The sequence below is a fragment of the Brassica rapa genome, chromosome A04 (genome assembly GCF_000309985.2).
Source record: "Brassica rapa cultivar Chiifu-401-42 chromosome A04, CAAS_Brap_v3.01, whole genome shotgun sequence".
Lineage (NCBI taxonomy): Eukaryota > Viridiplantae > Streptophyta > Magnoliopsida > Brassicales > Brassicaceae > Brassica > Brassica rapa.
In genome coordinates, this window is record NC_024798.2 from 7,821,369 (window position 1) to 7,843,285 (window position 21,917).

Genomic DNA, 21,917 nt, shown 5'->3' on the forward strand with positions numbered 1-21,917 from the left:
AATTAAGATATGATAAAATTGATTTGTTTTGAAGATAGATGAGTGGAAGTAGTGAATCATGAAATACTTTGGCTTAGGAGTTTGGCAAACATATGTTGTAGTATTGTATGTATTGTTAGGGTTATATTTTGGAAAACTAAAATGTTTTTTTCAAAAATTAGTTTTCACCTATGTGTTTATTTCTGTGTATAGTAAACACTTTTCAAATTTGATTTGGTTTTATGAAGTGTTTAATTAGATAATTAAGTTTAGGGGTTATGTTTAGGGTGTGGACGACTTATATTTCAGTCGTCTGTTGAATAATTTACTCGGACGACGTATATTTCAGTCGTCCACATTGTACCGAACCTTATATTTTACCAATGTACGTTTTAACCTAACCGGATCATTTTACTCGGACGACTTACATTTCAGTCGTCTGGTGAAGAAATTAAAACAGACGACTTACATGTAAGTCGTCCAAATATTCCCGCCTAAAATTTTTAAAAAAAATTATTTTCCCGCTTAAATAATTTAAACCAGACGACTTACTTGTAAGTCGTCTGGAAAGTCTTCTATTTTAGTTTCCCGCTAAAAATATTTAATTTCCCGCTAAAAATATTAAACTCTTCTGGACGACTTACATGTAAGTCGTCTGTTTTAATTTCTTCACCAGACGACTGAAATGTAAGTCGTCCAGGAAGTCGTCTGAGTCAAAAATATTTAACCTAATTGGATTTTTTGTCTCCCTATATAAAGAAAAATTTACACATTCTCTCTCCTCCTCTCAAATGGCTGCAACAAAAATGTAATGTTCATCATTCTAAAACTCTCCAACCTCTCTCTAATCTCTTTGACTTGAAAACACCAAACTTTATATGAATTTTTCAGTTTTGTCTCATGTATTTCTTACTAATCTATCTCTTTTGCAGGTTTTTAATCAAATGGTACTCATCTTCCACTAATTTAGAGGTAGATCTATTAATTTTAGATATGTATTTTTGTGTGTTCTATAAATGTAGATTTATCTAATCTTCCACTCATTTTCTCTATTTTTAAGTCATTTGAACGTTTTTGGATATGCAGGTTTTTCAGATCTGGATTTGATATGCAGGTTTTTCAGATCTGGAAGACTTCTGGGACGACTTACCTGTTAGTCGTCTGGAAGTCGTCTAGACTTCTTGGAAGTCTTCTGACAAAGTCGTCTGGACTTCCAGGGAGTCGTCTGGACTTCTAGAAATTCGTCTGGATTTTTCTGAGCGTTTTGGTAAGTTCTTATGTCTGATTTTTCTTCATTTGGTAACTTCTTGTTGTATAAAGTTCTTACTTTTTTCCCAAACTAAAACTCTCCAAACCCACTCTAATTTCTTTGACTTGAAAACACCAAACTTTATATGAATTTTTCAATTTTGTCTCATGTCTTTCTTACTAATTTTTTTTTTTTTTGCAGGTTTTTCATTAGATGGTACTCATCTTCCACTAATTTAAAGGTATATCTATTATTTTTAGATATGTATTTTTGTGTGTTCTGTAAAGGTAGATTTATCTAATCTTCCACTTATTTTTTCTGTTTTTAAGCCATTTGAACGTTTTTGAATATGCAGGTTTTTCAGATCTGGATTTAATATGTAGGTTTTTCAGATCTGGAAGACTTCTGGGACGACTTACCTGTTAAGTCGTCTGGAAGTCGTCTGGAAGTTGTCTGGACTTCCTAAAAGTCGTCTGGACTTCCTGTAAAGTCGTCTGAACTTCCTAAAAGTCTTCTGACAAAGTCGTCTGAACTTCCTGAAAGTCGTCTGGACTTCTTAGAAGTCGTCTGGACTTCTTAGAAGTCGTCTGGACTTCTTAGAAGTCGTCTGGTCTTGTCTACTCAAGTGGAATCCAAGCTTGTCTTTGTAGATGAATCATACTATATAAAAGGGACTAAATTCAAGGCTTTTGAGACTATCCACCTCAGCCAAAATATTCTCATCCAAAAAGAATTAAAAATAAATGTCATTTAGAAGATAATTAACTAATATAAAACTTTTGATATTTCTAAAAATTTCAAATTTGTAACTGCTAATTTATTAATAGAATCATATATCTATATTGAATTATGTTCTATTTTTAATCGTTACTTTAAGAGTAAATAAATTATTAATTTATAATATATACATATAGTTTATAACTTTATATTGTTGTTATAAATAAAGAGAAAATAACCGGGAAAGGTGAAGAAGCTCATATAAAATTATGTAATTAAAATGGTAAAATGGTGAATATGATGAAGTGAATCTAAGAAAATTTGTTGTACAAATTATGGTGATTTCTTCGTCCACTATAATGATTTAAAATAATATATATATTCATATAAATAAGTCAATATTTGTTGTTTTTTTTGTAAGATGTTAAGATTATCATTTTCTGAAAGGTTACACTGATCCAAAGAGATTAGTTTGTGGAGCTAACCAAACGAGGATTATAGTGTTTACTTTGGAAAAAGTAATAGGTTGAACGATAGATGGCGTGCGTATTTTTTCACATGGAAATCTGCACATATATTAAAATTGTAAGATTTGAATCATAGAGAAAATATAGTGTATATGACTGAAGTTGATTCATTCCGAAACTAAAGATGGCTAAAATTCTTCTTTGTCAAAATACATAGATGTGAATCTTATATGAATAGAGTTCTCAATTGCTTATAGCAGTGTAATAAATTCCGTGTGTAAAGGAAAAAAAATGTTATATAAGTGAAACAAAAATTATGATTTTTTTCTTGTGCCTATAGGCTCTTCGCAATTTGAAGAAGAAAGAACATATTGTGTGAAAATCTTTGGCTCGGTCAAATTTTATCGAGTTGTTTATAAAACTGTTGTTATATGATTCATGTAAATTTTCAGTGTTGATTTAAAAGCCCAAGAAAACCCATCTATATTGACTTTTTGATTTTTTTCTGTGATTTAAATTTAAAAAAGATAAAACTTTCGATAAGTTATGTAAACTCAGAACAAGTATTTAACTTTAGAAAGCATTTACATGTTTCAAACTTATAATATATACATATATAATGTTTAAAATTATGTATATAAAACCTGTATAAAATGTGCTTAAATATGTTTCTCTTCTTTAATGTGTTAATTGTACTATATATAACATTATTTTAAAATTTCAAAAAGTTTATGTCACATACAAAAACCATCAATAAAAAATATAATTCTCCATCTACAACCAGAAAAAAGAAAAACTATAAACATATAAATTTAAATTAAGAAAAACTAACATTGGAAAAACAAAAAACTAATGTAAAAGAAACAAACCGACAAATAATATTATAAATAAAATAAATTTATAAGACACAATCCGCGCGAAGCGCGGAAAAAATCTCTAGTGATCTATAATAGTTTTGTTTGTGGTCTGTTTTGTGAATTGCATGTATACTCTTTTAGTTGTGAATTTTTTGTAAAATCAGTAATAATGTTTTCCAAGATGTATTAAATGTGCTAACAATGTGTTTACACATTTACAAATCAATGAAATAATAGACTTCAGTAGCCTTTTTCTTATCTTTGGATCTCTCATATGCAATAATAAACTCCAATGGCCTTTTTCTCATCTTAATAAACAAGAATGTTGGTAGCTTCATATTGATACAACATTTTAAGAAGCATTTAACCCTTCTTCCAACTCATAACAATAGTCATCATTATTGTCTATAACAATATACTTAAGAGATGGAAACAAACAATAGTAACTAGTCAAAGCATATCATATTTTTTTTAAATTTGCGTTGAAAAACTTTGTCAAATTTAGTAAAACTAAGGGAGAGAACATATTTTGTAAATATGAGTTTTACATATCTTGAAGTTACTTATCACTCTTAAAAATACAAGTTATTCAAAAACTAACATAGAAGACTTAAAAACTAGCAGAGAAGACGCGGACGACTTCAATCTAAGTTGTCCAGACGACTAAACTATACGTCGTCTGGTCAACGCAGAGGTTATTTTTACAATTGACTTTGAAATCTGTTATTTCTGACGAGTGAAAAATAAGTCGTCTACTATTGTTTGGTTAAAAAAAAACTCCAAAAAAGCTAGACGACTTACATTTCAGTCGTCATAGGTTAGTTTTGCATTTGACTGGATTATTTCAGAAGTTTGACTTTTCTGGACGACTTACATTTCAGTCGTCTAGTGAAAACTAAAATAATAATATTTTTTTAAAAGTAGACGACTTACAGTTAAGTCGTCATAGGTTAGTTTTGCAATTGAAAAAAAAACTTCAAGATTTAATTATATACAGACGACTTATAATTCAGTCGTCCAGGATTTACGAGGTTTGACCAGAATCTCGGAAAAAAATCCTGGATGACTTACAAGTAAGTCGTCTGGTGGACGACTGAATTATAAGTCGTTTGCGTGTAATTAAATCTTGAAGTTTTTTTTTTCAATTGCAAAACTAACCTATGACTACTTAATTGTAAGTCGTTTACTTTTAAAAAAATATTATTATATTAATTTTCGACAGATGACTGAAATGTAAGTCGTCTGGGGAAGTCAAACTTCTGAAATTATTCAGTCAAATGCAAAACTAACCTATGACGACTGAAATGTAAGTCATCTAGGTTCTTTGGAAATTTTTTTGAAACCAAACAATAGTAGACGACTTAACTTTCAGTCGTCTCAGGTTACAGATTTCAAAGTCAATTGCAAAAATAACCTCTGCGTTGACCAGACGACTTCCAGGTAAGTCGTCTACAGTCAGACGACTTCCAGGTAAGTCATCTACAGCCAGACGACTTCCCAAATAAGTCGTCTGACGAACAGATCTGGAAAAAAACTCGATGTCATACCTTAAATTGGTGAGATAAGTTCCTTAGCATACATAAGGCTTCTCCAAGCACACAGAATCACAAACGAAAGTCACCCACCCAGAATCGTTAGCTTCAATGACTCTATGAACCATAAAATTTTTAGAATAAAAAATTTGGGTTTTTTTAGCTCATTGTGGAGAGAAAGTGAGAGATATGTTGTGTTTAGTTCACAAGAATGGAAAAAGATGAAGGATAAATCGATTTTGGGAGCATTAAGAGCTTCAAATTGGTTGTTCATGGTGGTTGTGGTATTGATGACAATGTCAATCTTGTAATTACCTGAAGATGATGAGGGTGAGAGAGTAAAGATGTCATTTTCGAAAAAAAAAAATTGATGGCATTTTCGTAAATTATATGAACTTGTGGGGTGAATGGGGCAAAACCAATTTTCAAAAAAAAAGGAGGTTAGTTTTGTGTTTGACTTTAAGTTATAGGTCAATTTTGCAAAAAGCCCATTTAATAAAGAAAAATTTGGGGAAAAATAAAAAATCTCTTAAAGGAGAAATTGATTAAAATACACTAAGTTGACTACCACTTTTAAAAAATACAATCAATCAAAATTATAGTTTGACTTTTAGGTTTAGAATCAATAATTTTTGTTTAGGATTTAGTATTTAGGGGTTGGATTTGAATTTATAAACTGTTATAACTGTTTTAGAAATTATTCTTAAATATTTATAAATGATTTAAGAGATTTAATTTAATATTTTTTTTTATCACAAATTTAAAGTATTTATAAAAATAGTTATATACATAAATTGAAAAGTGGTATTTTGTGTGATAAAACTGAAATTCCCCAAATTTTAATTCAATAAGCTCCTCCAAAGCAAAAGTGATTTGGTGTCAGAGAGAGGTGTTTAATAATGAAATTTTGCTGAGAAGCGGATAAGATATATGCATTCGCTTCGAAACCATTAGCTAAAAGCATGTCCTCTCCGTTTGCTTCTTCCCTTCTCGCCATAGATGGGTAGAGCCTACTGTGCTCACCAAGTATGATGATGTCTCTGCGTACGTACGGATCTCCACTTCCGACCAGATACTCGCGGCGGCGACCCGTCAATGGCTGCTCTAACCACCCAGTTTCGCGCCAAATAGTCACCGAGGAACTGCCGATTTCAACGTACAATCGTCGGATTCGCTATCGCTGCAGAACAGGCGGAATCGACGAAGCGATGTCTCTCCTGGCCAAATTGGATTCGCTCGGCTCCCAACCCGATCCTCTTTCCTACGTTACTTTGATCGAAACTCTCTCTGCTCTCGGGAGGACTCTCGAAGCCGATGCTCTTTTCCAAGAAGTGATTCGATCCGGTCTCCATGGAAGCTACCCCCTGAGGTTCCACAACGCCTTGCTCGGCGGCTACTTGAGAAAAGGCCAGCTCGCGTTAGCTCTTAGGGTTTTGGATCACATGCAACTTGAAAACGTTGAGAAGAATCAAGAAACGTGTGAGGTTCTCTTGAACTATTACGTTAGCGCTGGGAGATTGGAGGAATCGTGGCGTGTGGTTAATGAGATGAAGAAGAGGAAGTTTCCTTTGACTTCTTTCGTCTATGGGAAGATCATACGTATTTACAGAGACAATGGGATGTGGAAGAAAGCGTTAGGGATTATCGAAGAGATTTGCGAGATTGGTTTGCCTATGGATGTGGAGTTATACAACAGCATCATCGATACGTTTGGTAAGTACGGAGAGTTAGATGAAGCGTTACAGGTCTTGCGGAAAATGCAGAGTTCTCATGATTTTAAGCCGAATATTAGTACTTGGAACTCGCTTATACGGTGGCATTGTCACCACGGTGCGGTCGATAAGGCGCTTGAGCTGTTCACGATGATGCAGGATCAGGGGCTTTATCCTGACCCTAGGATGTTTGTGAAGCTTATAGCGCGGTTGGGAGAGAAAGGGAGCTGGAACATGATAAGTAAAAGTTTTGAGTCCATAAAGTGTAAAGAAGATAGAAGAGATACGAGAGCTATCTATGCAGCTTTAGTTGAGATTGTTGGACAGTTTGGGAGTTTCCAGGACCCCGAGGAACTTGTGGGTAGACTCAAGTCGGAAGGTGTCGCTCCTTCAGCTAATATCTTTTGTACTTTGGCTGATGCATATGCTCAACAGGTTTGTTTTCCTTATCTTTCTTGTTCTCGGTTTGATGACCTGAAACTCAAGTCATGATCGAATACGAATACATACGCAGGGACTATGCAAACAGACCGTAAAAGTGCTAAAGATGATGGAGAAGGAGGGCACTGAACCAAATTTGATTATGCTGAATGTTTTGATCAATGCGTTTGGAAATGCTGGGAAGCACATGGAAGCTCTATCTATTTATCACCATATTAAAGAAAGTGTATGTATTATATCTAATTCGTCTACCGTCCATTCAACTAGTAGTACCTTTCTCGTTAAATATTATGCTCAACTGGTTGAGTTTGTCTTGTGAAGGGATTCACCCCCGATGTGGTTACCTATAGTACACTTATGAAAGCATTCACTCGAGCAAAGAAGTATGAAAAGGTATGTAGTTCCTGCCTTTCTAGTGCTTTTGAATTGCGTGTTCGATCACCACACTGAGTAGATTGTCAAGGATTTGTGGTTAAAATCGCAGGTTCCAGAAATATTCAGGGAAATGGAAGCATCTGGGTGTAGTGCAGATAGGAAAGCAAGACAACTATTGCAAAATGCTCTTATGGTTCTCGACAAAAGACATTAACTATTTGGTGCCTCAACCTCAGATCCGTTTTGGAAAAAAAGGGCTCCTTCAACCCTCACAGTGGAGAAAGGTACCCTTTATGGAGGGCATTGTACATTTGTACTAGTAGATGATCACCGAACCAATGTATTTCCAAAGTATGAATTGGCTGGCTGTGTGCATCTTCCAACTTTTGAGGCTTCAATGAAAATTCAGTCAGAATCTGTAATCGCTATTTGGGAATACTGAAGTATCATATCTGGTTTGCTCTGGTGATCGTTAGGAATTAAGTTAAACAATTGTATTCAGATGTATATAAGCTTTGTACAGATTGTGTTTGTAATTCATTGTTTTTCCTAAGCACATGCACACTTTAGAGTCGATAACGAAACTGAAACATTTCTAAGCTCAAATGAGTTCTACCTGATCTGACTTTATTGTTTCGTTTTTGGTTTCTCTTCCAGCAATCCCCTCAGCTAATTTATTCATGCTCAAAACCTTACTTTGCTCTAGGATGCCTTGCCACTTTTCTTGCAAACGCAAACCCTCCAAATTTATGCTCAACTTTACCCTCTGTGATCTTACAATGCACATGGTAGATTCTCACAGATGAACCAACATGCCCTGGTAGAATTGTTGAACTCCGTGACCATATTTTCTTCTTTAGTGCTGCCTTTTCCTTCTTAATCAAGAACAAATCAACGAATGGATCTTTTCATAAGATCGGCTCAACGTCTTATTATTGCATTTCTTCTCATTTTCTAGACGCTCGCCCAAGGACAATGTTAATCTTGGAATATAAAGATCTAGGACGATATTTAGCGCAAACAAAAACTGTTTAGTGCTAACGCAAACAAACACACACTAGTGTAAACACACATACTAATTGTATTCCACGGTTTGCAAGGCAATCTGCGTTGATTAGAGATCCGTAATCAAACTTTCATGTTATATTATACATTTAAGGAATATGATATCTTCCGTTCTCAACGTTCTCTGTATTTTAGTTGAATGCATCTTCTACTGTTAACCAATTACTCTAAAATAATCTGAATACGTAATTTAGAAATAATTCAAAAGTCTACACTTAGTAGAATATGCCTTCGACCCAATCAACTTATATTTACGCGTGGTAGAAATTGTAATTTTACAAATGAACATGAACAAATCTCCAAAAATTTAGATATACAATTACCAAATATTAAGACAATATTTTCAAATCTTGTTTATTTCTTCTTATGCAATTAAATCAATTTTGAAAAAGAAAAAAAAAACAAAGAATTTTTCAAAATATTCGTTTTTCCTCTCTTCTTTATTTTTTTTCTTCAAATATAACGAACATTATGTATGTTTTATTACACCTGTATCACCAGTTGTGCTAGTTTGAAAGTGAGAAAACGCTGATCGCTTCAAGCCCAAAATGTGCATCGTTTTACAATGAAAGACAGAATCAGAAGTACCTAAAGTTCTTTGATCAAAAAGAAAAAAGTAACTAAAGTTCATATATTTTTTCATCTTTACCTATTGAGTTTCTTTTTTCTTTTCTTTTCAGGGTATAACCTTCCTCTTTCTTAATCACATGTAGATGCCTTTTTTTTCAAAAATAAAAGACTTTTTATTTATATATAACAACTAGATGTAATTAAATTTTCAATCAAGAACATTTCGATTTTCATTTAACATCTTACAATACTAAAAGGAAAATATCAAGCCCTCTAAGCATGTCCACGTCATCATATAAAATCAATCAATGAGAATACTATGTTTTCTCCACGTTGTCATTCGCCTCCAACGTGAAACTATATGGACTTCTCCTTCTTTGTTATGTTTAGTTCCAACGTGAAACTATATAGACTTTATCTTGAGACGTTTACACTGAGAGACACTTTGTGTCTTTTGTTAACGCTGAAAGGCACATTATGATATGAGACACATTGTTGGGACAGCTGTTTTTTTGTTGACACAAAAGCCCTTTAAGGACCAAACCAGATATCTCTTCAATTGGAATAAATGAAAAATGTGCAAAAGTAAAAGTAGTTGTATGGGTTTTAGAGTCTCTTTTCTGACCGTCAGATAATTTTTAAAAGAAGATCTAATGGCTCAGAAGAAGCGTATTGGTTTGGCTCGTAATAAATGTTGTTCTTTAAACGTAACTTGTTGTGGGTTTTGTTTTTCAACGAAGGTGAGAGATAAGGCGAGAAGAGATATAAGAGATAGAACTGGCGAAGGGAGTTTCGTTTCGAGTTCCGTCGCTTCAGAAGTCATGGTTAGTTTGGTTATGGATGTCTTGTTTGTGGTTGTGGTGGTGTATTCAAAATAGCATCTACATGTAGATTGGGTTGTGGCTAGAGAGGGTGTGGCTACATGGGTGTTGTGGTTGAAACCATGAAAGTGGGTTGTGGTTAGAGAGGTTGTGGCTACATGGGTGTTGTGGTTGAAACCATGAAGTTGGGTTGTGGTTAGAGAGGTTGTGGTCAGTTTGGCTAAAGTTTCGTGTGTAGGAGATGCCTGTTTTTTTATTTTTAATACGTGTGGATACGACCGTGGGGATTGTGTGTTTGTGGTTAAAGAAACTTTTTCAGATTTGAGAGTCAGCACAATGGCCGGGGATCCGCAATGGCAATGGCTGGGGATCTAGATTTAGAACCAGAATTAAACCTTAGATCTAATACACTCAAAAACCTCAACAATCTCGCTGATATCTTACTTCATGTCAAGAAGTTCTTGCTTTAGTTGGATCAGATCTTTGTTTTAACCTGGCCTGTTTATCTGCCAAAAGGGCCAACTCTTCGGAGTTTGCTTTGCCAACCCATTTGAAACATGGTATGTAACGAAAGAACCTTCTCCCAGGGTTTTCTTTAGACTTGGAAGTTAGTTGGACCTTGTTGATGTAGGGGAACTAAAAATTTGTATTTGTGGCTAGAAGGGTGATGTTGTTGATACCACGAAGATGCATGAACTATGTTTTTATATTTGTGGACAGGACGGAGTGTATTTTTTGGTTGTGGGTTAAAGAGTGATTTTTAATTGGTCGTGGATGTTGTTTGTGGTTCGGTGGTGTATTTAAAATATCATCCACATTGAGGTTGGGTTGTGGTTAGAGAGGCCGTGGCTACGGGGGTGTTGTTTTTGTTACCACGAAGATGGGTTGTGGTTAGACAGGTTGTGGTCAGAGAGGTTGTGGTTAAAGTTATGTTGGTAGGCGATGACGAACTTTTTTTTATACATGTCGATATGATCATGGACGCTTAGCAGTGGTTAAAATATAGATGTGGTCATGGACACGTAGTAGTGGTTGGTGAGTGGTGTTTTTTGCGGGAATCTATCAGTTGCGAAAAACCTTTCGGGAGAGGCGAATATCAACTGCGTTATCTGCAAAGTATTAAACAAAAAGCGAAATTTTAGGGTTTGTTGCGAGCAGACGGAATCAATTAGTTTATCTGTGGGAAGAGTGAATCAAGAAGTTTAAGAAGAGAGATCTAACCTTCCATTTGGAGTTTATCTGAGAAACGATAGAACCGCAAAAACCCAGAACTTCGAGGTTAAGACACTGAGTGCGAGATGATGATAACGCGAAACACAGACCCTAATTTGGTGAGGAGAAAAAGCAAATCAAAGAGATGAGGGTTGGGAAGGTGAGATTTGGGTCGAATTTCAGATTGTGATTTTTGGATCTAGAAGATGTCGCTGGCAAAAGGAATTACGGTTCATAAGTTTTGGAGAAGATTAACAAGAACCGTAAAAATGGAAAGAGATAAGGTAAGATATGGTTTTGTAAAAAAGTTAAAAATAAGGAATCAATTTTCTAGTTTTGAATTAGTTAACAAAATTGGTTAGTTGGGTAAGTTTTCTAGTTAACTAAAGATGTCTCTTAGTTGAGGGTTATATTAGTAAACTTAGTATAAGAAAGTGTGTTGTAGCACAATATGTCCCTGAGTGAAATTGTAAACACAAAATGTGTCTCTGAGTGTAAAAATTTCCATTTAACTCTTTTATCTTATGGGCTTTGTTTTTATTTGTTATAAGGTAGGTCCGTCAAGATCATGATTTTCTCTCACTTATGTGATACTCAATCGAGAAATAAGGTGAAACCTAATTTGAAACCTAGCGATCCCATTTCCTTTCCCCCTCCGAAGTAACGCTACGCCGTAATGTCATTCATTCAACACAACCCACTTTCTCCTCTTTAAGGTACGTTTAATTCCTTAATATTTAGCTCATTCAAGAGTGTATATATATATATATATATATATATATATATATATATATATATATATATATATATATATATATATACATTCTCAGTTGTCTCTCCAGATCCTCATTTTTTTCCCATTTCATATTTTACTTGCAGACAGTTAAGCGCTACCAGAATGGGAAGTTATCAGCTCCATTTGGCCGAATTGAAGGTCGGCGTAGGCAGGTGGTCAGGCGCGGCTCCTCCGTTACTGGGAGGCTCGGAATGTCAAAAAAGGTGGACAGTTAATGGGAGTTTATATGCTGCTGCTAGATGCTAAGGTAGTTTGATACCACAATTTGACTGTATATGGATTTTTTTCCCTTAAATATATTTATGATTGTAGTCTATATTATTTAGTTATCGACCATAGAAGAAATGTTTGCAGAAAAAATTACATTCGACCTAAAAGTTATTGTAAATTACAGAGACGATCATGTTTTCCTGTTTTTGTTCTATTAACTCTATACTATACTGGCTATTGGAACCCTTCTCGATTTATTCAAAATTTAGTAGTTTGTTATAAGATTTTACAGAAACTGAAAGGTTGTTGATATCTGATTTACTTTCTCTCTGGTTCAGGCGTCCATAAATGTCCATCGACTCAACAGTCAACACCTTCCAACATGTATTGAGCGAAGGTTCATTGTATGAGCTTATTGTTTTCAATGTCACACGAAGCAACCCCAACTTCCGCTACAGTGAGAGCCCCCATGCTATTCTTTCACAGACAAAACTGTTTTCGTTGACCTGACTGAACCGTCTGAACCGATTCCAAAGGAGTGCTTAATTACCAGAAACTTATGGAGTTAGCCAATACGAGCATTGGTTTACCAGGTGGTTCTGTTTATGTGTCTTTCAATTTTCTATAAAAGCTTTAAGTGAAGTAATCACAGTTCCTCCGTTTGCACATGTACTTATTTCTCAGATATCGTTGGTCAAATAAAAGGGATAAGAACAACTTACAATGAGGCGACTCCGAGTATACAACGCATGATGATCACCCTGAGCCTTTAAAGGATATGTAGGTATTTTAAGAAAATCTTAATTAAATAGAATGAAGCATTCCACGAACAAGTAGTAATCACATGGTTTAAGCTTTGCCTTACTGTATTTCCAGCCATCCAAATGTATGCGTAAGTGTTTTCGACGCCGCAGCTAAGTCTTGATGAAGACCTGATTAGTAGGGGTCATGAACCAAAGGTGGTGGTTACCACGAACATATCAACCCTAAGTTAGTCGGCGGTACTAAGTCGACCACTATTTCTCACACATGTTATTCGAAGGTCTAACCTATACTTTGACTATATAAGTTTCATTCCAGGTCGACTCTTCCTCAATGCAACCTCTGCTACTCATTTCTATTTTGATAAGGAGTGCGATGCTGGCAGAAGTTATCTTGAAAGGTAATGAGTTTCACAACTCTCTTTTAATTTCAACCATGTCCTTAAAAGTCCATATGCTCGCTAAACATGTTTCAATTAGGGTGTGTGGGAGTGACGAAGGCTTACGCTCTACCCCTACAAAGTATGTGGGTGTTAAGAAGATTGAACCACTGACGATAGATGAACTTAATGAGTACGTCATAAAGCTGCTCCTCAGGTATAAAGATCAACCTAAGATATCATTCGTAACTATACTGTAGCGGTTCATTTGCAAGGAAATTGAACCGTGGGTTTTCATCTTTCACATGTGCTTTTTGCAATAAGGAGGACACTGTTGGAGTTGTTAGGTAAATTCTCATGATTGTATCCTTTTTTTTAAATGTTTACAAAAACGCATCCCTAACAAGCAACGAATGTAACATATTACACTTGACATCCCATTAGCAGCTACACTTCGTTGGTGTTTACTTAAGATTAGTGATGCATATTGGCAGGGGGGGGGAGGGAAATGACAACCCAACTGATGATTTTCCAGGTGCTGGAGCAGTGAAAATAAGCCATATTGATGGCCTTAAGGGCACTGCCGTGGAGGATGGTGGCTTTGTTCCTTACGGTGATGCAGCAGGTGGGACTGGTGAGCCAGTTGATCCAAATAAGACCTCTGTTGATGGAAGGTCCAAAAGCGAGGATGGAACAGAGCATGAAAGTGGGTAGCTATGGAAAGAAGCCATGCACTGAGTAATTCCTGAAATACAAGGGAAACTTAAATTACAAGTGCTGCAGGCATGTCCGTAGCATCAGTTTTTAAATAAATTTCAAACACTACGAAGTACGAAGTCAGGCTACTTTTCATATTTTGGATATTTGGTTCTGTTAGTTTATTTTTCTTACAATTCAACTCTATTAATAAGCAATTCATGCTTACATCATCCTTCATCAACCTGACAAAAAGCAGCTTATTTGTTGAAATTATTTTCAAACTCCAAAACACGACGGCATTTTAACTATAACCTATTTGTCCGCTGATTTTCTTGCCTCGAAAATCTTAAAGCCAAATATTATATTGGGCATAGAACTTTTTACTCCTAAGAGTTATAGATCGTAGGGCAGCATGAAACTATCATATATATAATAGCTGACGTTCTGAAGCTCTATCAACTTTCTTATATCCTACAAGAAGCCATAATCAATTTTTTTTTAAGAACAAACACTTACGTGGATAATAATATTTCCCAGTCACAAATGTCTTTAACCATTGTAACTGAAGATATTAAACTATTTGATGGAAAACGACATTTGATTATATACATATGGCACTATTATCAATCGTTTTTGGTATATTACAGTTTTATAAACTATTGAAGGATTATTTATTAAATACAGCTTAAAGAATTCATTATTGCTGTGATATTTACTAATAGTTGTACGCACTCTATCTCTAACAAAAGAGCCGCCAAAGTTTCAAACTTCTGAACCACGAAACAATCACCCATTCTCTTGATTAGTGGACTTAGGAGTTCTCCTATTTTCAACCATTTAACGATACAACTAATTACTCAATACGGTAAAACGGCCATGCGTTATCATTCAGTTACACTCAATCTCATTACCATTAGGCAACAAACTAGAGAGTCAGAACCGCTACGGCTCATGTTATATAAATCAAACCTCAGATCATAGACTGAAGAGCACAAGTACAAATTCAAACAACCACAACCCGTACCAACACACCATGAACCGAAACAAAGCATGTATAATTAACATCCCGCGCGAAGCGCGGCCAAACCCCTAGTTATACTAATAAGATAACATTACGTTGGTATTATCCCATTAGGAAATAATATTGAATTTTTGTTCTATTTTCCAATTTTACTAAAAAAGAGTATTGGACAAAACATTTGTTGTGAAATGTCTTTTCCCTAAATGCTCCTTGATGATTGTGTTAAACTATGTCAGATTTATTTCGAAATTTTTTAGTTTGTAAATATAAATATTTATATATGTTATGCTATCTATATATATTCTCGTTACTGACAAACTATATGTGTAGGATTGGTGATAGTGATCTTAAAGAATCTAACCTTGATTATCTCGATTCATACCTTAATTTTATATTAATAACTTGATTATTTTAGGGAAAATTCACAATAATATTCCAAATTTTGTTAGTCTTTTTAATATCTAAACTTTTTTTTTACAATCCCTTCAGTTTAATACCTTAAGTAATTATTATTTATTATTTTAGTATAATTTTTTACACCCTTGACCATTTTAATATCCAAACTGTGATAAAAAATATTAATAACTTTCAAAAGAAATTCGAAAAATATTTAAAATTCACAAAACAAATTAAAAAAAAAATCTAATTTTACTTTAAGTTATAAGAATAAATTAACTAATTTTTGATAATATTACATTATGCCATCAAAGTTTTAAGTTTTAAACTAGATTTTGATCCGCGCTTCGAAAGCGTGGGTTTTTCTTTGGATTGTAAACAAATATTATGAATTAGTATTTTAAAATTGTTATGCATTATTATGTTATAAAAGTTATATTATACCGAAGAAACAATTTATTTAAAATTGGATAATTTATGAATTAGTTTATTTATGATTTTATATATATACTCTTATGTAATTCTCTCTCTTAGATATGAACATTTTACCAGATCCGTGAAACCAAACTGAAACCGATCTGGAAATATTGGTGCTGTTTGGGTTTGGATCTAGGGCAAAGTACATATTTAATTTTGTTTTTGGATCCGCAAGTTTTTTTTGAGTCAATATCCTAACCGAGACCCAACCTAATACCCAAGTACCTGAATTTTTTGTGTATATTAGGTATATTCGAGTATTTTAGATATGTTTTTGGTATTGGAATACTTTTTAAGTTTTGCGTTCAGGTTTTCGATTTTAGTTTCGGGTTTTGAGTAAAATTGTAATAAAAATATATATAGGGTATTCGGAAATTTTTTTGGGTATTTTTCGGTTCCTCAGGTCAGATTTCATGTAAAATTTTGGATCTTTTCTGTAATTCAATATTTTGGGTACTTGTTTGGGTTTTTGGGTATGTGTTTCAGTATTTTTTTTGGGTTTTCAGGTACTTCGAGTATTTTTTGGTTCCTCAATATCCAAACTAATTCGGACCTGTTACGTACCTAAAAATTACATGTATTTTACAGGTATTTGAATTATAGAGTCAAACCGCTCAGGACCTGAAAAGAACCAATCCAAACCTAAACCAAAAAAAATAAATACCTAGTTATGTCCAAATATTTAGGACCGAAATGAACCTGACCTGCTGACTGAGATCAGACCTACACTCTCTGATTGTAAAACATATGATCTTTAAGGTGGTTTACTCTCAAAACAAGTAGCCTTGACATTGCACATAATATATCTAAGAAAGGGACCAACTCATGCATACAATGCTCAATCTCCATTGTTCTACCCTTTTCCCAAACATACAATTACACAATCATTCCCAAATGTCAAACCCAACTCACATCTCTCACCAAAAGATCTTAAGAACTTTAACTCTTTCTTTTTGAAATCTACAAGGGATTTTTCTACAACCTCAAAACATTTCTTAGCTCCTAACAACTTTGCTAGCCCCCTTTTCTTTCTTTTCTTTTTTTTTTTTCGATTTCTTTTTTTTTTATATATATTTTTTTTTTAGGTTGGGGGCCAAGACTTTTCAAAACTAGAGCTAGAGGTTCTCTACTTATCCCAGAAAATCAATTCACTTAAGCACAAAGAGTCTATCCTTTTTATTTTTCATTTCTCCCAAATCATGATCACAACACTCACCCTCCCACCTATAGCTAGACAAAAGAGTGTCCAATCTAGCAAAAATGAAGATCAAGCATTGTCGTTCCCGATACTCTCAACATTATGTGCATGTAAGACTTTCCGAAGAAGGCCTCACTCATCAAACAATGAAAGCTTAAAAGGAAGGAAAGGTTTTGGGAGTGGTCTACCACTAGAGTTTGTCAAAAAGATTGGCATAAAAGATGTGACAACTCCAGTGTGTATAGCCATGACTCAGTACACAAGGGACCCTAAGCAAGAAGCATTAAGTTCATTCATTTCTAATAAAGTTGTAGTTGGCTTCAAAGACTGAGTTTCAGCAATCAACAAGTTTCAGGAAGAGTTTTCAAGGCTCGAAACATACAAGTCTTTTTGAGAGGTGCAAAAGCTAGTCAAGTGCAACGTAGTGTTCTTTACAAGGCATTCAAATCATTGCTCCCAATGCAAATGAATGCAACCTATATGCTCTAGACTCTCTTAAAAATGCAAATGATGCAAACTAAATGATTGATTTTTTTTTTATCTATGCAAATAGGTATGCCATGCATAACTCAATGAAACAACATCAAAGCAAACATGATCAAATACTTGGTACCTCCCCCAAACTTGAGTGACACAGTCTCTGTGTCGTCAAGTAGAGAGAGAGATACCGAAAAGAAGACTAATATGCAAAAATGAAATGGTATATACAAGGGAGTGTGGTGGGTTACCTTCTATAGGGAATGAGTAGAGGGAGATGCTCCCTCCTCGTCGTCCTCAGGTGGTAACTCTTCAAGGTGCTCATCAGCAGGAGTGCCCATCTCTTCAATGTAGAAGGCTTGCCCGAACACAGTTGGTTTCCTCATTTTCCTCTTGATGTCAAAGTGAAGGATGTTCTCTTTACCCAAATGGAGATCAATCGTGCCCTCCTTCACATTAACAATAGCTCCTGCTGTAGCTAAGAATGGCCTTCCTAGAATCAATGGATCTTGAGCCTCCTCACCCATCTCAAGCACCACAAAATCTGTAGGTATCTCATACCTTCCAATCTTCACAGGGAGGTCCTCTAAGATGCCCACAGGATACTTCACTGAACGATCAGCTAACACCAGAGAGAGTCTACACTTCTTGTACTGAGTGAATCCAAGCTTCTTTGCAACAGACAAAGGCATCAAGCTGACACTAGCTCCCAAATCGCAGAGACATTTCTCAAATACCATAGGTCCAAGAGCACAAGGTAGTGTGAAGCTTCCTGGATCCTCTAACTTCTCGGGAACATCCAGCCTCTGGATGATGGCACTGCACTCATGGGTAAGAATCATCATGCCTTCCATCTCCTTCTTCTTTGCAGCTACAGCATCTTTCAAGAACTTGTTGTATTGAGGAGTCAACATGAAAGCATCGATGATGGGCATTGCAGCCTGAGCTTCACTCATTTGTTTCTCAAACATAGTCTTGTACTTCTCTAGCAGCTGCTTCTTGAATCTACCAGGGAATGGAAGTTTGGATTCATAGGGAGGAGGAACAAAAGAACTTTCACTTGCTGGAGTAACAACTTCACCATCCTTTACTGTCTTCTTCTCCTCTCCAACCTTTCCTTTACCTTTGGCTTCCACTATCTTCTCCAAGATCTCGTCATTGATCTTCTCATCAACAATCACCACTTCATCATCTATGTTGATGGCAACCCCCTCACCTAATTTCTCAGCATCCTTGGTGAGGGTTCTAGGAGGTAACTGCTTACCACTCCTAAGTGTGATAGCTTTGGCCTCCTTGGGATTTTGGTCAGACTTTCCAGGTAGAGATCCTTGCTGGCGATTCTGGTGAGTGTTCATGGAAGCAAATTGATTCTCTAAATTCCTGACTGTGGAAGCAAGGTGTGAGAATTTGTTGTTGAGCTCATTGTAGCTCCCATCAATCTTGGAATGAAGGTTCTTCAACTCATAACCAACTTGCTTCTCACTTCTAGTCTGAGACTCCAAGATTTGCTTCAGTAAGGTATCAGTGCTGCTCTCTTGAGGAGCAGAGGAACCAGACGAGGGATTTTGCTGAGGCTGATAGCTTCCTTGCTGGTTGTTTCTTGGCGGATAGCCACTCTGTTGGTTGTTGGGATAGGATTTCTGTTGGTAGTTGTTGTACTGAAAGTTGGGCTCCTTTTTGTACCAGCTACCATTGTTGTTGATGAAACACAACTCCTCTTGACCTTCCAAACCTTCAACCTCATTGACAGCAAGTGGATCTTCCTGCTTGGAGTTACCAACAAACTTCAGCTGCTCTTGGGTTGCTTTTTCAGCAATGAGTAGGTCGATCTTATCTTCCAAAGCTTTGATCTCTTTCCTCGTCTGCTTATCATTTGTTCTACTGCCTCTGTCGTGGTCTCCACTGTAGACTGCATCACTCTTTACCATGTTGTCAACCAGTTCTTCTGCATCCTCCTCAGTTCTCCCCAAGAAGAACCCATTGCTAGCTGTATCCAGTCTGGCTCTGTACTTAGGAAGAGCACCACGGTAGAATGTGCTCAGCAAGCTCTCCTTAGAAAAGCCATGGTGTGGGCATTGAGCTTGGTAGCCCTTGAATCTCTCCCAGGCTTCACTGAAGCCTTCCAAGTTCTTCTGTTGAAAGCTGGAAATCTCGTTTCTCAGCTTAGCAGTTCTTGAAGTAGAGAAGAACTTCTCCAAGAATGCTTTCTTGCAGTCATCCCAAGTAGTGATGGAGTCACTGGGTAGAGACTTCTCCCACTGACGTGCCTTATCCCCCAAAGAGAAAGGGAATAGCTTGAGCTTTAAGACATCTTCGGACACACCATTGGTTTTTGACAACCCACAGTAGCTGTCGAACCTGTCCAAGTGATCAAATGGATCCTCTAGAGCCAAGCCATGATACTTGTTGTTCTCGATCACGTTAAGGAGTCCTGATTTGATCTCAAAGTTGTTGGCTGCCACAGCGGGTGCTCGGATTCCCAATCTATGACCATGAATGTTTGGACGGTCGTAAGTGCCAATGGGTCGAGCTGCTCGCTGTTGGTTAGGTGGGCCATTGTTGTTAGCGCCATTGACGCCTGCATCTTCTTGATGAACGTCTCCCATGTCAGTGTTCAGTCTCTGCAATTGAGCCTGATGTTCTTCTTCTCTTCTCTTTCTAGTACACTCTCTCTCTAAAGCCCTGATGTCTGCTGCTCTTGGAACTAGGTTTGATGGACCCCTGCTCCTCAAGTTCATACACCTGTAGATTAAAGGGAGGTGAAGAAGAGTCAGTAACAAAAGAAAATAAAAATGACTTAGTCTCAAGCAAGTGACTAAATCTCAATGTTAAAATCTACTCAGAATTTGGTAACGGCGCCAATTTGATGTTAGGAGTTTTCAAGGCTCCTAAGACAAATGTTGTAGTATAGATGATTGTCGAACCAGTTCTGAGGGATATCAAAGCACTGAGAATGCAAGTACTCACTTAATCTAAGTGCAACCAATGATTTAGATGAGTTTTAAACTACTACTAATACTAGAAAGCAATAACAGAATGATACTTTCTTGACTAAAGGAAAAGAGAACTCATGGGTATAGGGATTAGACCTTGGGTGATCAAGTATCGAACTAAGGATGGCAAATGATCAATCAAACTATCAACCTTAAGCCTAGACACAATTCTAAGCAAGCTCTATGTCTAGATGAATGCTCATTTGCTAACATATCTCAAACATCAAATGTCTTTGGTTGAATAATATGAAAGCAATCATTACTAACAAGTCTATTAGCTATCTTAGCATCTTTAACAACAAATGTCTTTGGCAAAGTATACTAAAAGCCTAGGAGAGTTGTCTCAGGCATTTCATCAAACACCTTTTGGGTGGGAAATGTCTATTGATCAACTTTTGAGTGGCCAACTCAGAAGATGCATTATGAATACTCTACTAGCAAGGAACAAGAATGATCTACACTAAAACATCCTAGAACTAACCTAATCACCCTTAATCTCCCTAACCCATGAATTCAAAAGGTGATTACTCACTAATCTCCATGATTCCTCTTAAACCCATATTGGATTTTAGATTAACCATGTAGAGAAATAGATAAGAAATCAACAAGAACACAAGATGAAAGCAATGAAATCTGAATCTAAAGAGGTTTTTTATTAGTTCTTCCCTAGAAAAGAGATTATCTTGCCTCCGATGGCTTACAAAGTACTTAACTTAGGTTTAGAAAGTGTAAAACATCAAAAAAAATGACCAAAAGGCCCCTGAAATAACATAAAAATCGTCCAAGCAAAACACGCGGAGCGACCTAGCATAGTCGCTCCAGGAGGTCGCTCCCGACGCGTTTTTTTGTGTCTCGACGCGTCAAAACGCGAGTGACTTGAGCTGGTCGCTCTGGCTGGTCGCTCTGGCTGGGAGTGACTTGAGGTAGTCGCTCTGGACTGGTCGCTCTGGCTGGGAGCGACTTCGGTAGGTCGCTCTGAGAGGTCACTCTGCGATGCTCGACCAGGATGGATATGCCTCTAGTAAATTGATCATAACTCCTTCATTACATCTCCAAATGACTTGAAACCACTTCCATTAGAAAGCTAACTCAATTTTCTATGTCTCCACAAAATCTTAGCAACAGAAGATTTCTCTAAAGGCTCCATCCATGCTCATATTTCACCCCCTTTTGGATCACAATGCTCCCAAACATCTCAAATCACTCCATGGCACACTCCAGCACCTAATAAGGACAATGAATGCAAAATGCAACCTAGACATGGCTAAATCCTAATCTATATGATGAAAATGCTCATGGATGAATGGATAAAACAATGTAAATATGCAAGATATCAACTCCCCCAAACTTGTTCTTTTACTTGTCCACAAGTGAACTTTTAGAACTCATAGGGAGAGAGGTTGAAGGTGGGAGCACATAGCCAAAAGAAACACAACTAGCACACTCTCTTATTACACTCTAGCTTCTCTAGGCCTATCTTAACTCTTTTTGTTCTTACACTCATCATCAAGC

The 21,917-nt window shown here is 36.1% G+C and overlaps 1 protein-coding gene, 1 long non-coding RNA gene and 1 other non-coding gene across 4 annotated transcripts; all 3 read left to right on the plus strand.

Moving 5' to 3' along the window:
- The first annotated feature begins 5,664 nt into the window (after positions 1-5,664).
- LOC103849169 (putative pentatricopeptide repeat-containing protein At5g36300) lies at positions 5,665-7,965 on the plus strand. Of its 2 annotated transcripts, XR_004457496.1 has the most exons (5): positions 5,665-6,948; positions 7,028-7,180; positions 7,276-7,347; positions 7,439-7,613; positions 7,653-7,965. XR_004457496.1 is itself a non-coding variant. In XM_018656022.2 (4 exons), the coding sequence occupies exons 1-4, from the start codon at positions 5,830-5,832 to the stop codon at positions 7,541-7,543; spliced, it is 1,449 nt and encodes a 482-aa protein (XP_018511538.1). In that variant the 5' UTR covers positions 5,665-5,829; the 3' UTR covers positions 7,544-7,959. The 2 variants fall into 2 exon arrangements, 1 of the variants encoding a protein (XP_018511538.1); XM_018656022.2 differs by having other exon boundaries at positions 7,439-7,959.
- Positions 7,966-13,297: 5,332 nt separating this feature from the next.
- Positions 13,298-14,080, plus strand: LOC117133601. The gene is made up of 2 exons (XR_004457497.1): positions 13,298-13,491; positions 13,639-14,080. It is a non-coding gene; the product is annotated as an uncharacterized LOC117133601 (long non-coding RNA).
- Positions 14,081-19,470: 5,390 nt separating this feature from the next.
- On the plus strand, positions 19,471-19,577 carry LOC117133841. The gene has a single exon (XR_004457882.1). It is a non-coding gene; the product is annotated as a small nucleolar RNA R71 (small nucleolar RNA).
- Positions 19,578-21,917: the final 2,340 nt, after the last annotated feature.

What these genes read in the sequence shown, in the direction of transcription:
- LOC103849169 (XM_018656022.2), top strand. Translation starts at nt 5,830, where the DNA reads ATGATGATGTCTCTGCGTACGTACGGATCTCCACTTCCGACCAGATAC. An exon ending in ATCACCATATTAAAGAAAGT is followed by an intron (nt 7,181 to 7,275) that starts GTATGTATTATA and finishes TGTCTTGTGAAG; the next exon opens with GGATTCACCCCCGATGTGGT. An exon ending in GAGCAAAGAAGTATGAAAAG is followed by an intron (nt 7,348 to 7,438) that starts GTATGTAGTTCC and finishes TTAAAATCGCAG; the next exon opens with GTTCCAGAAATATTCAGGGA.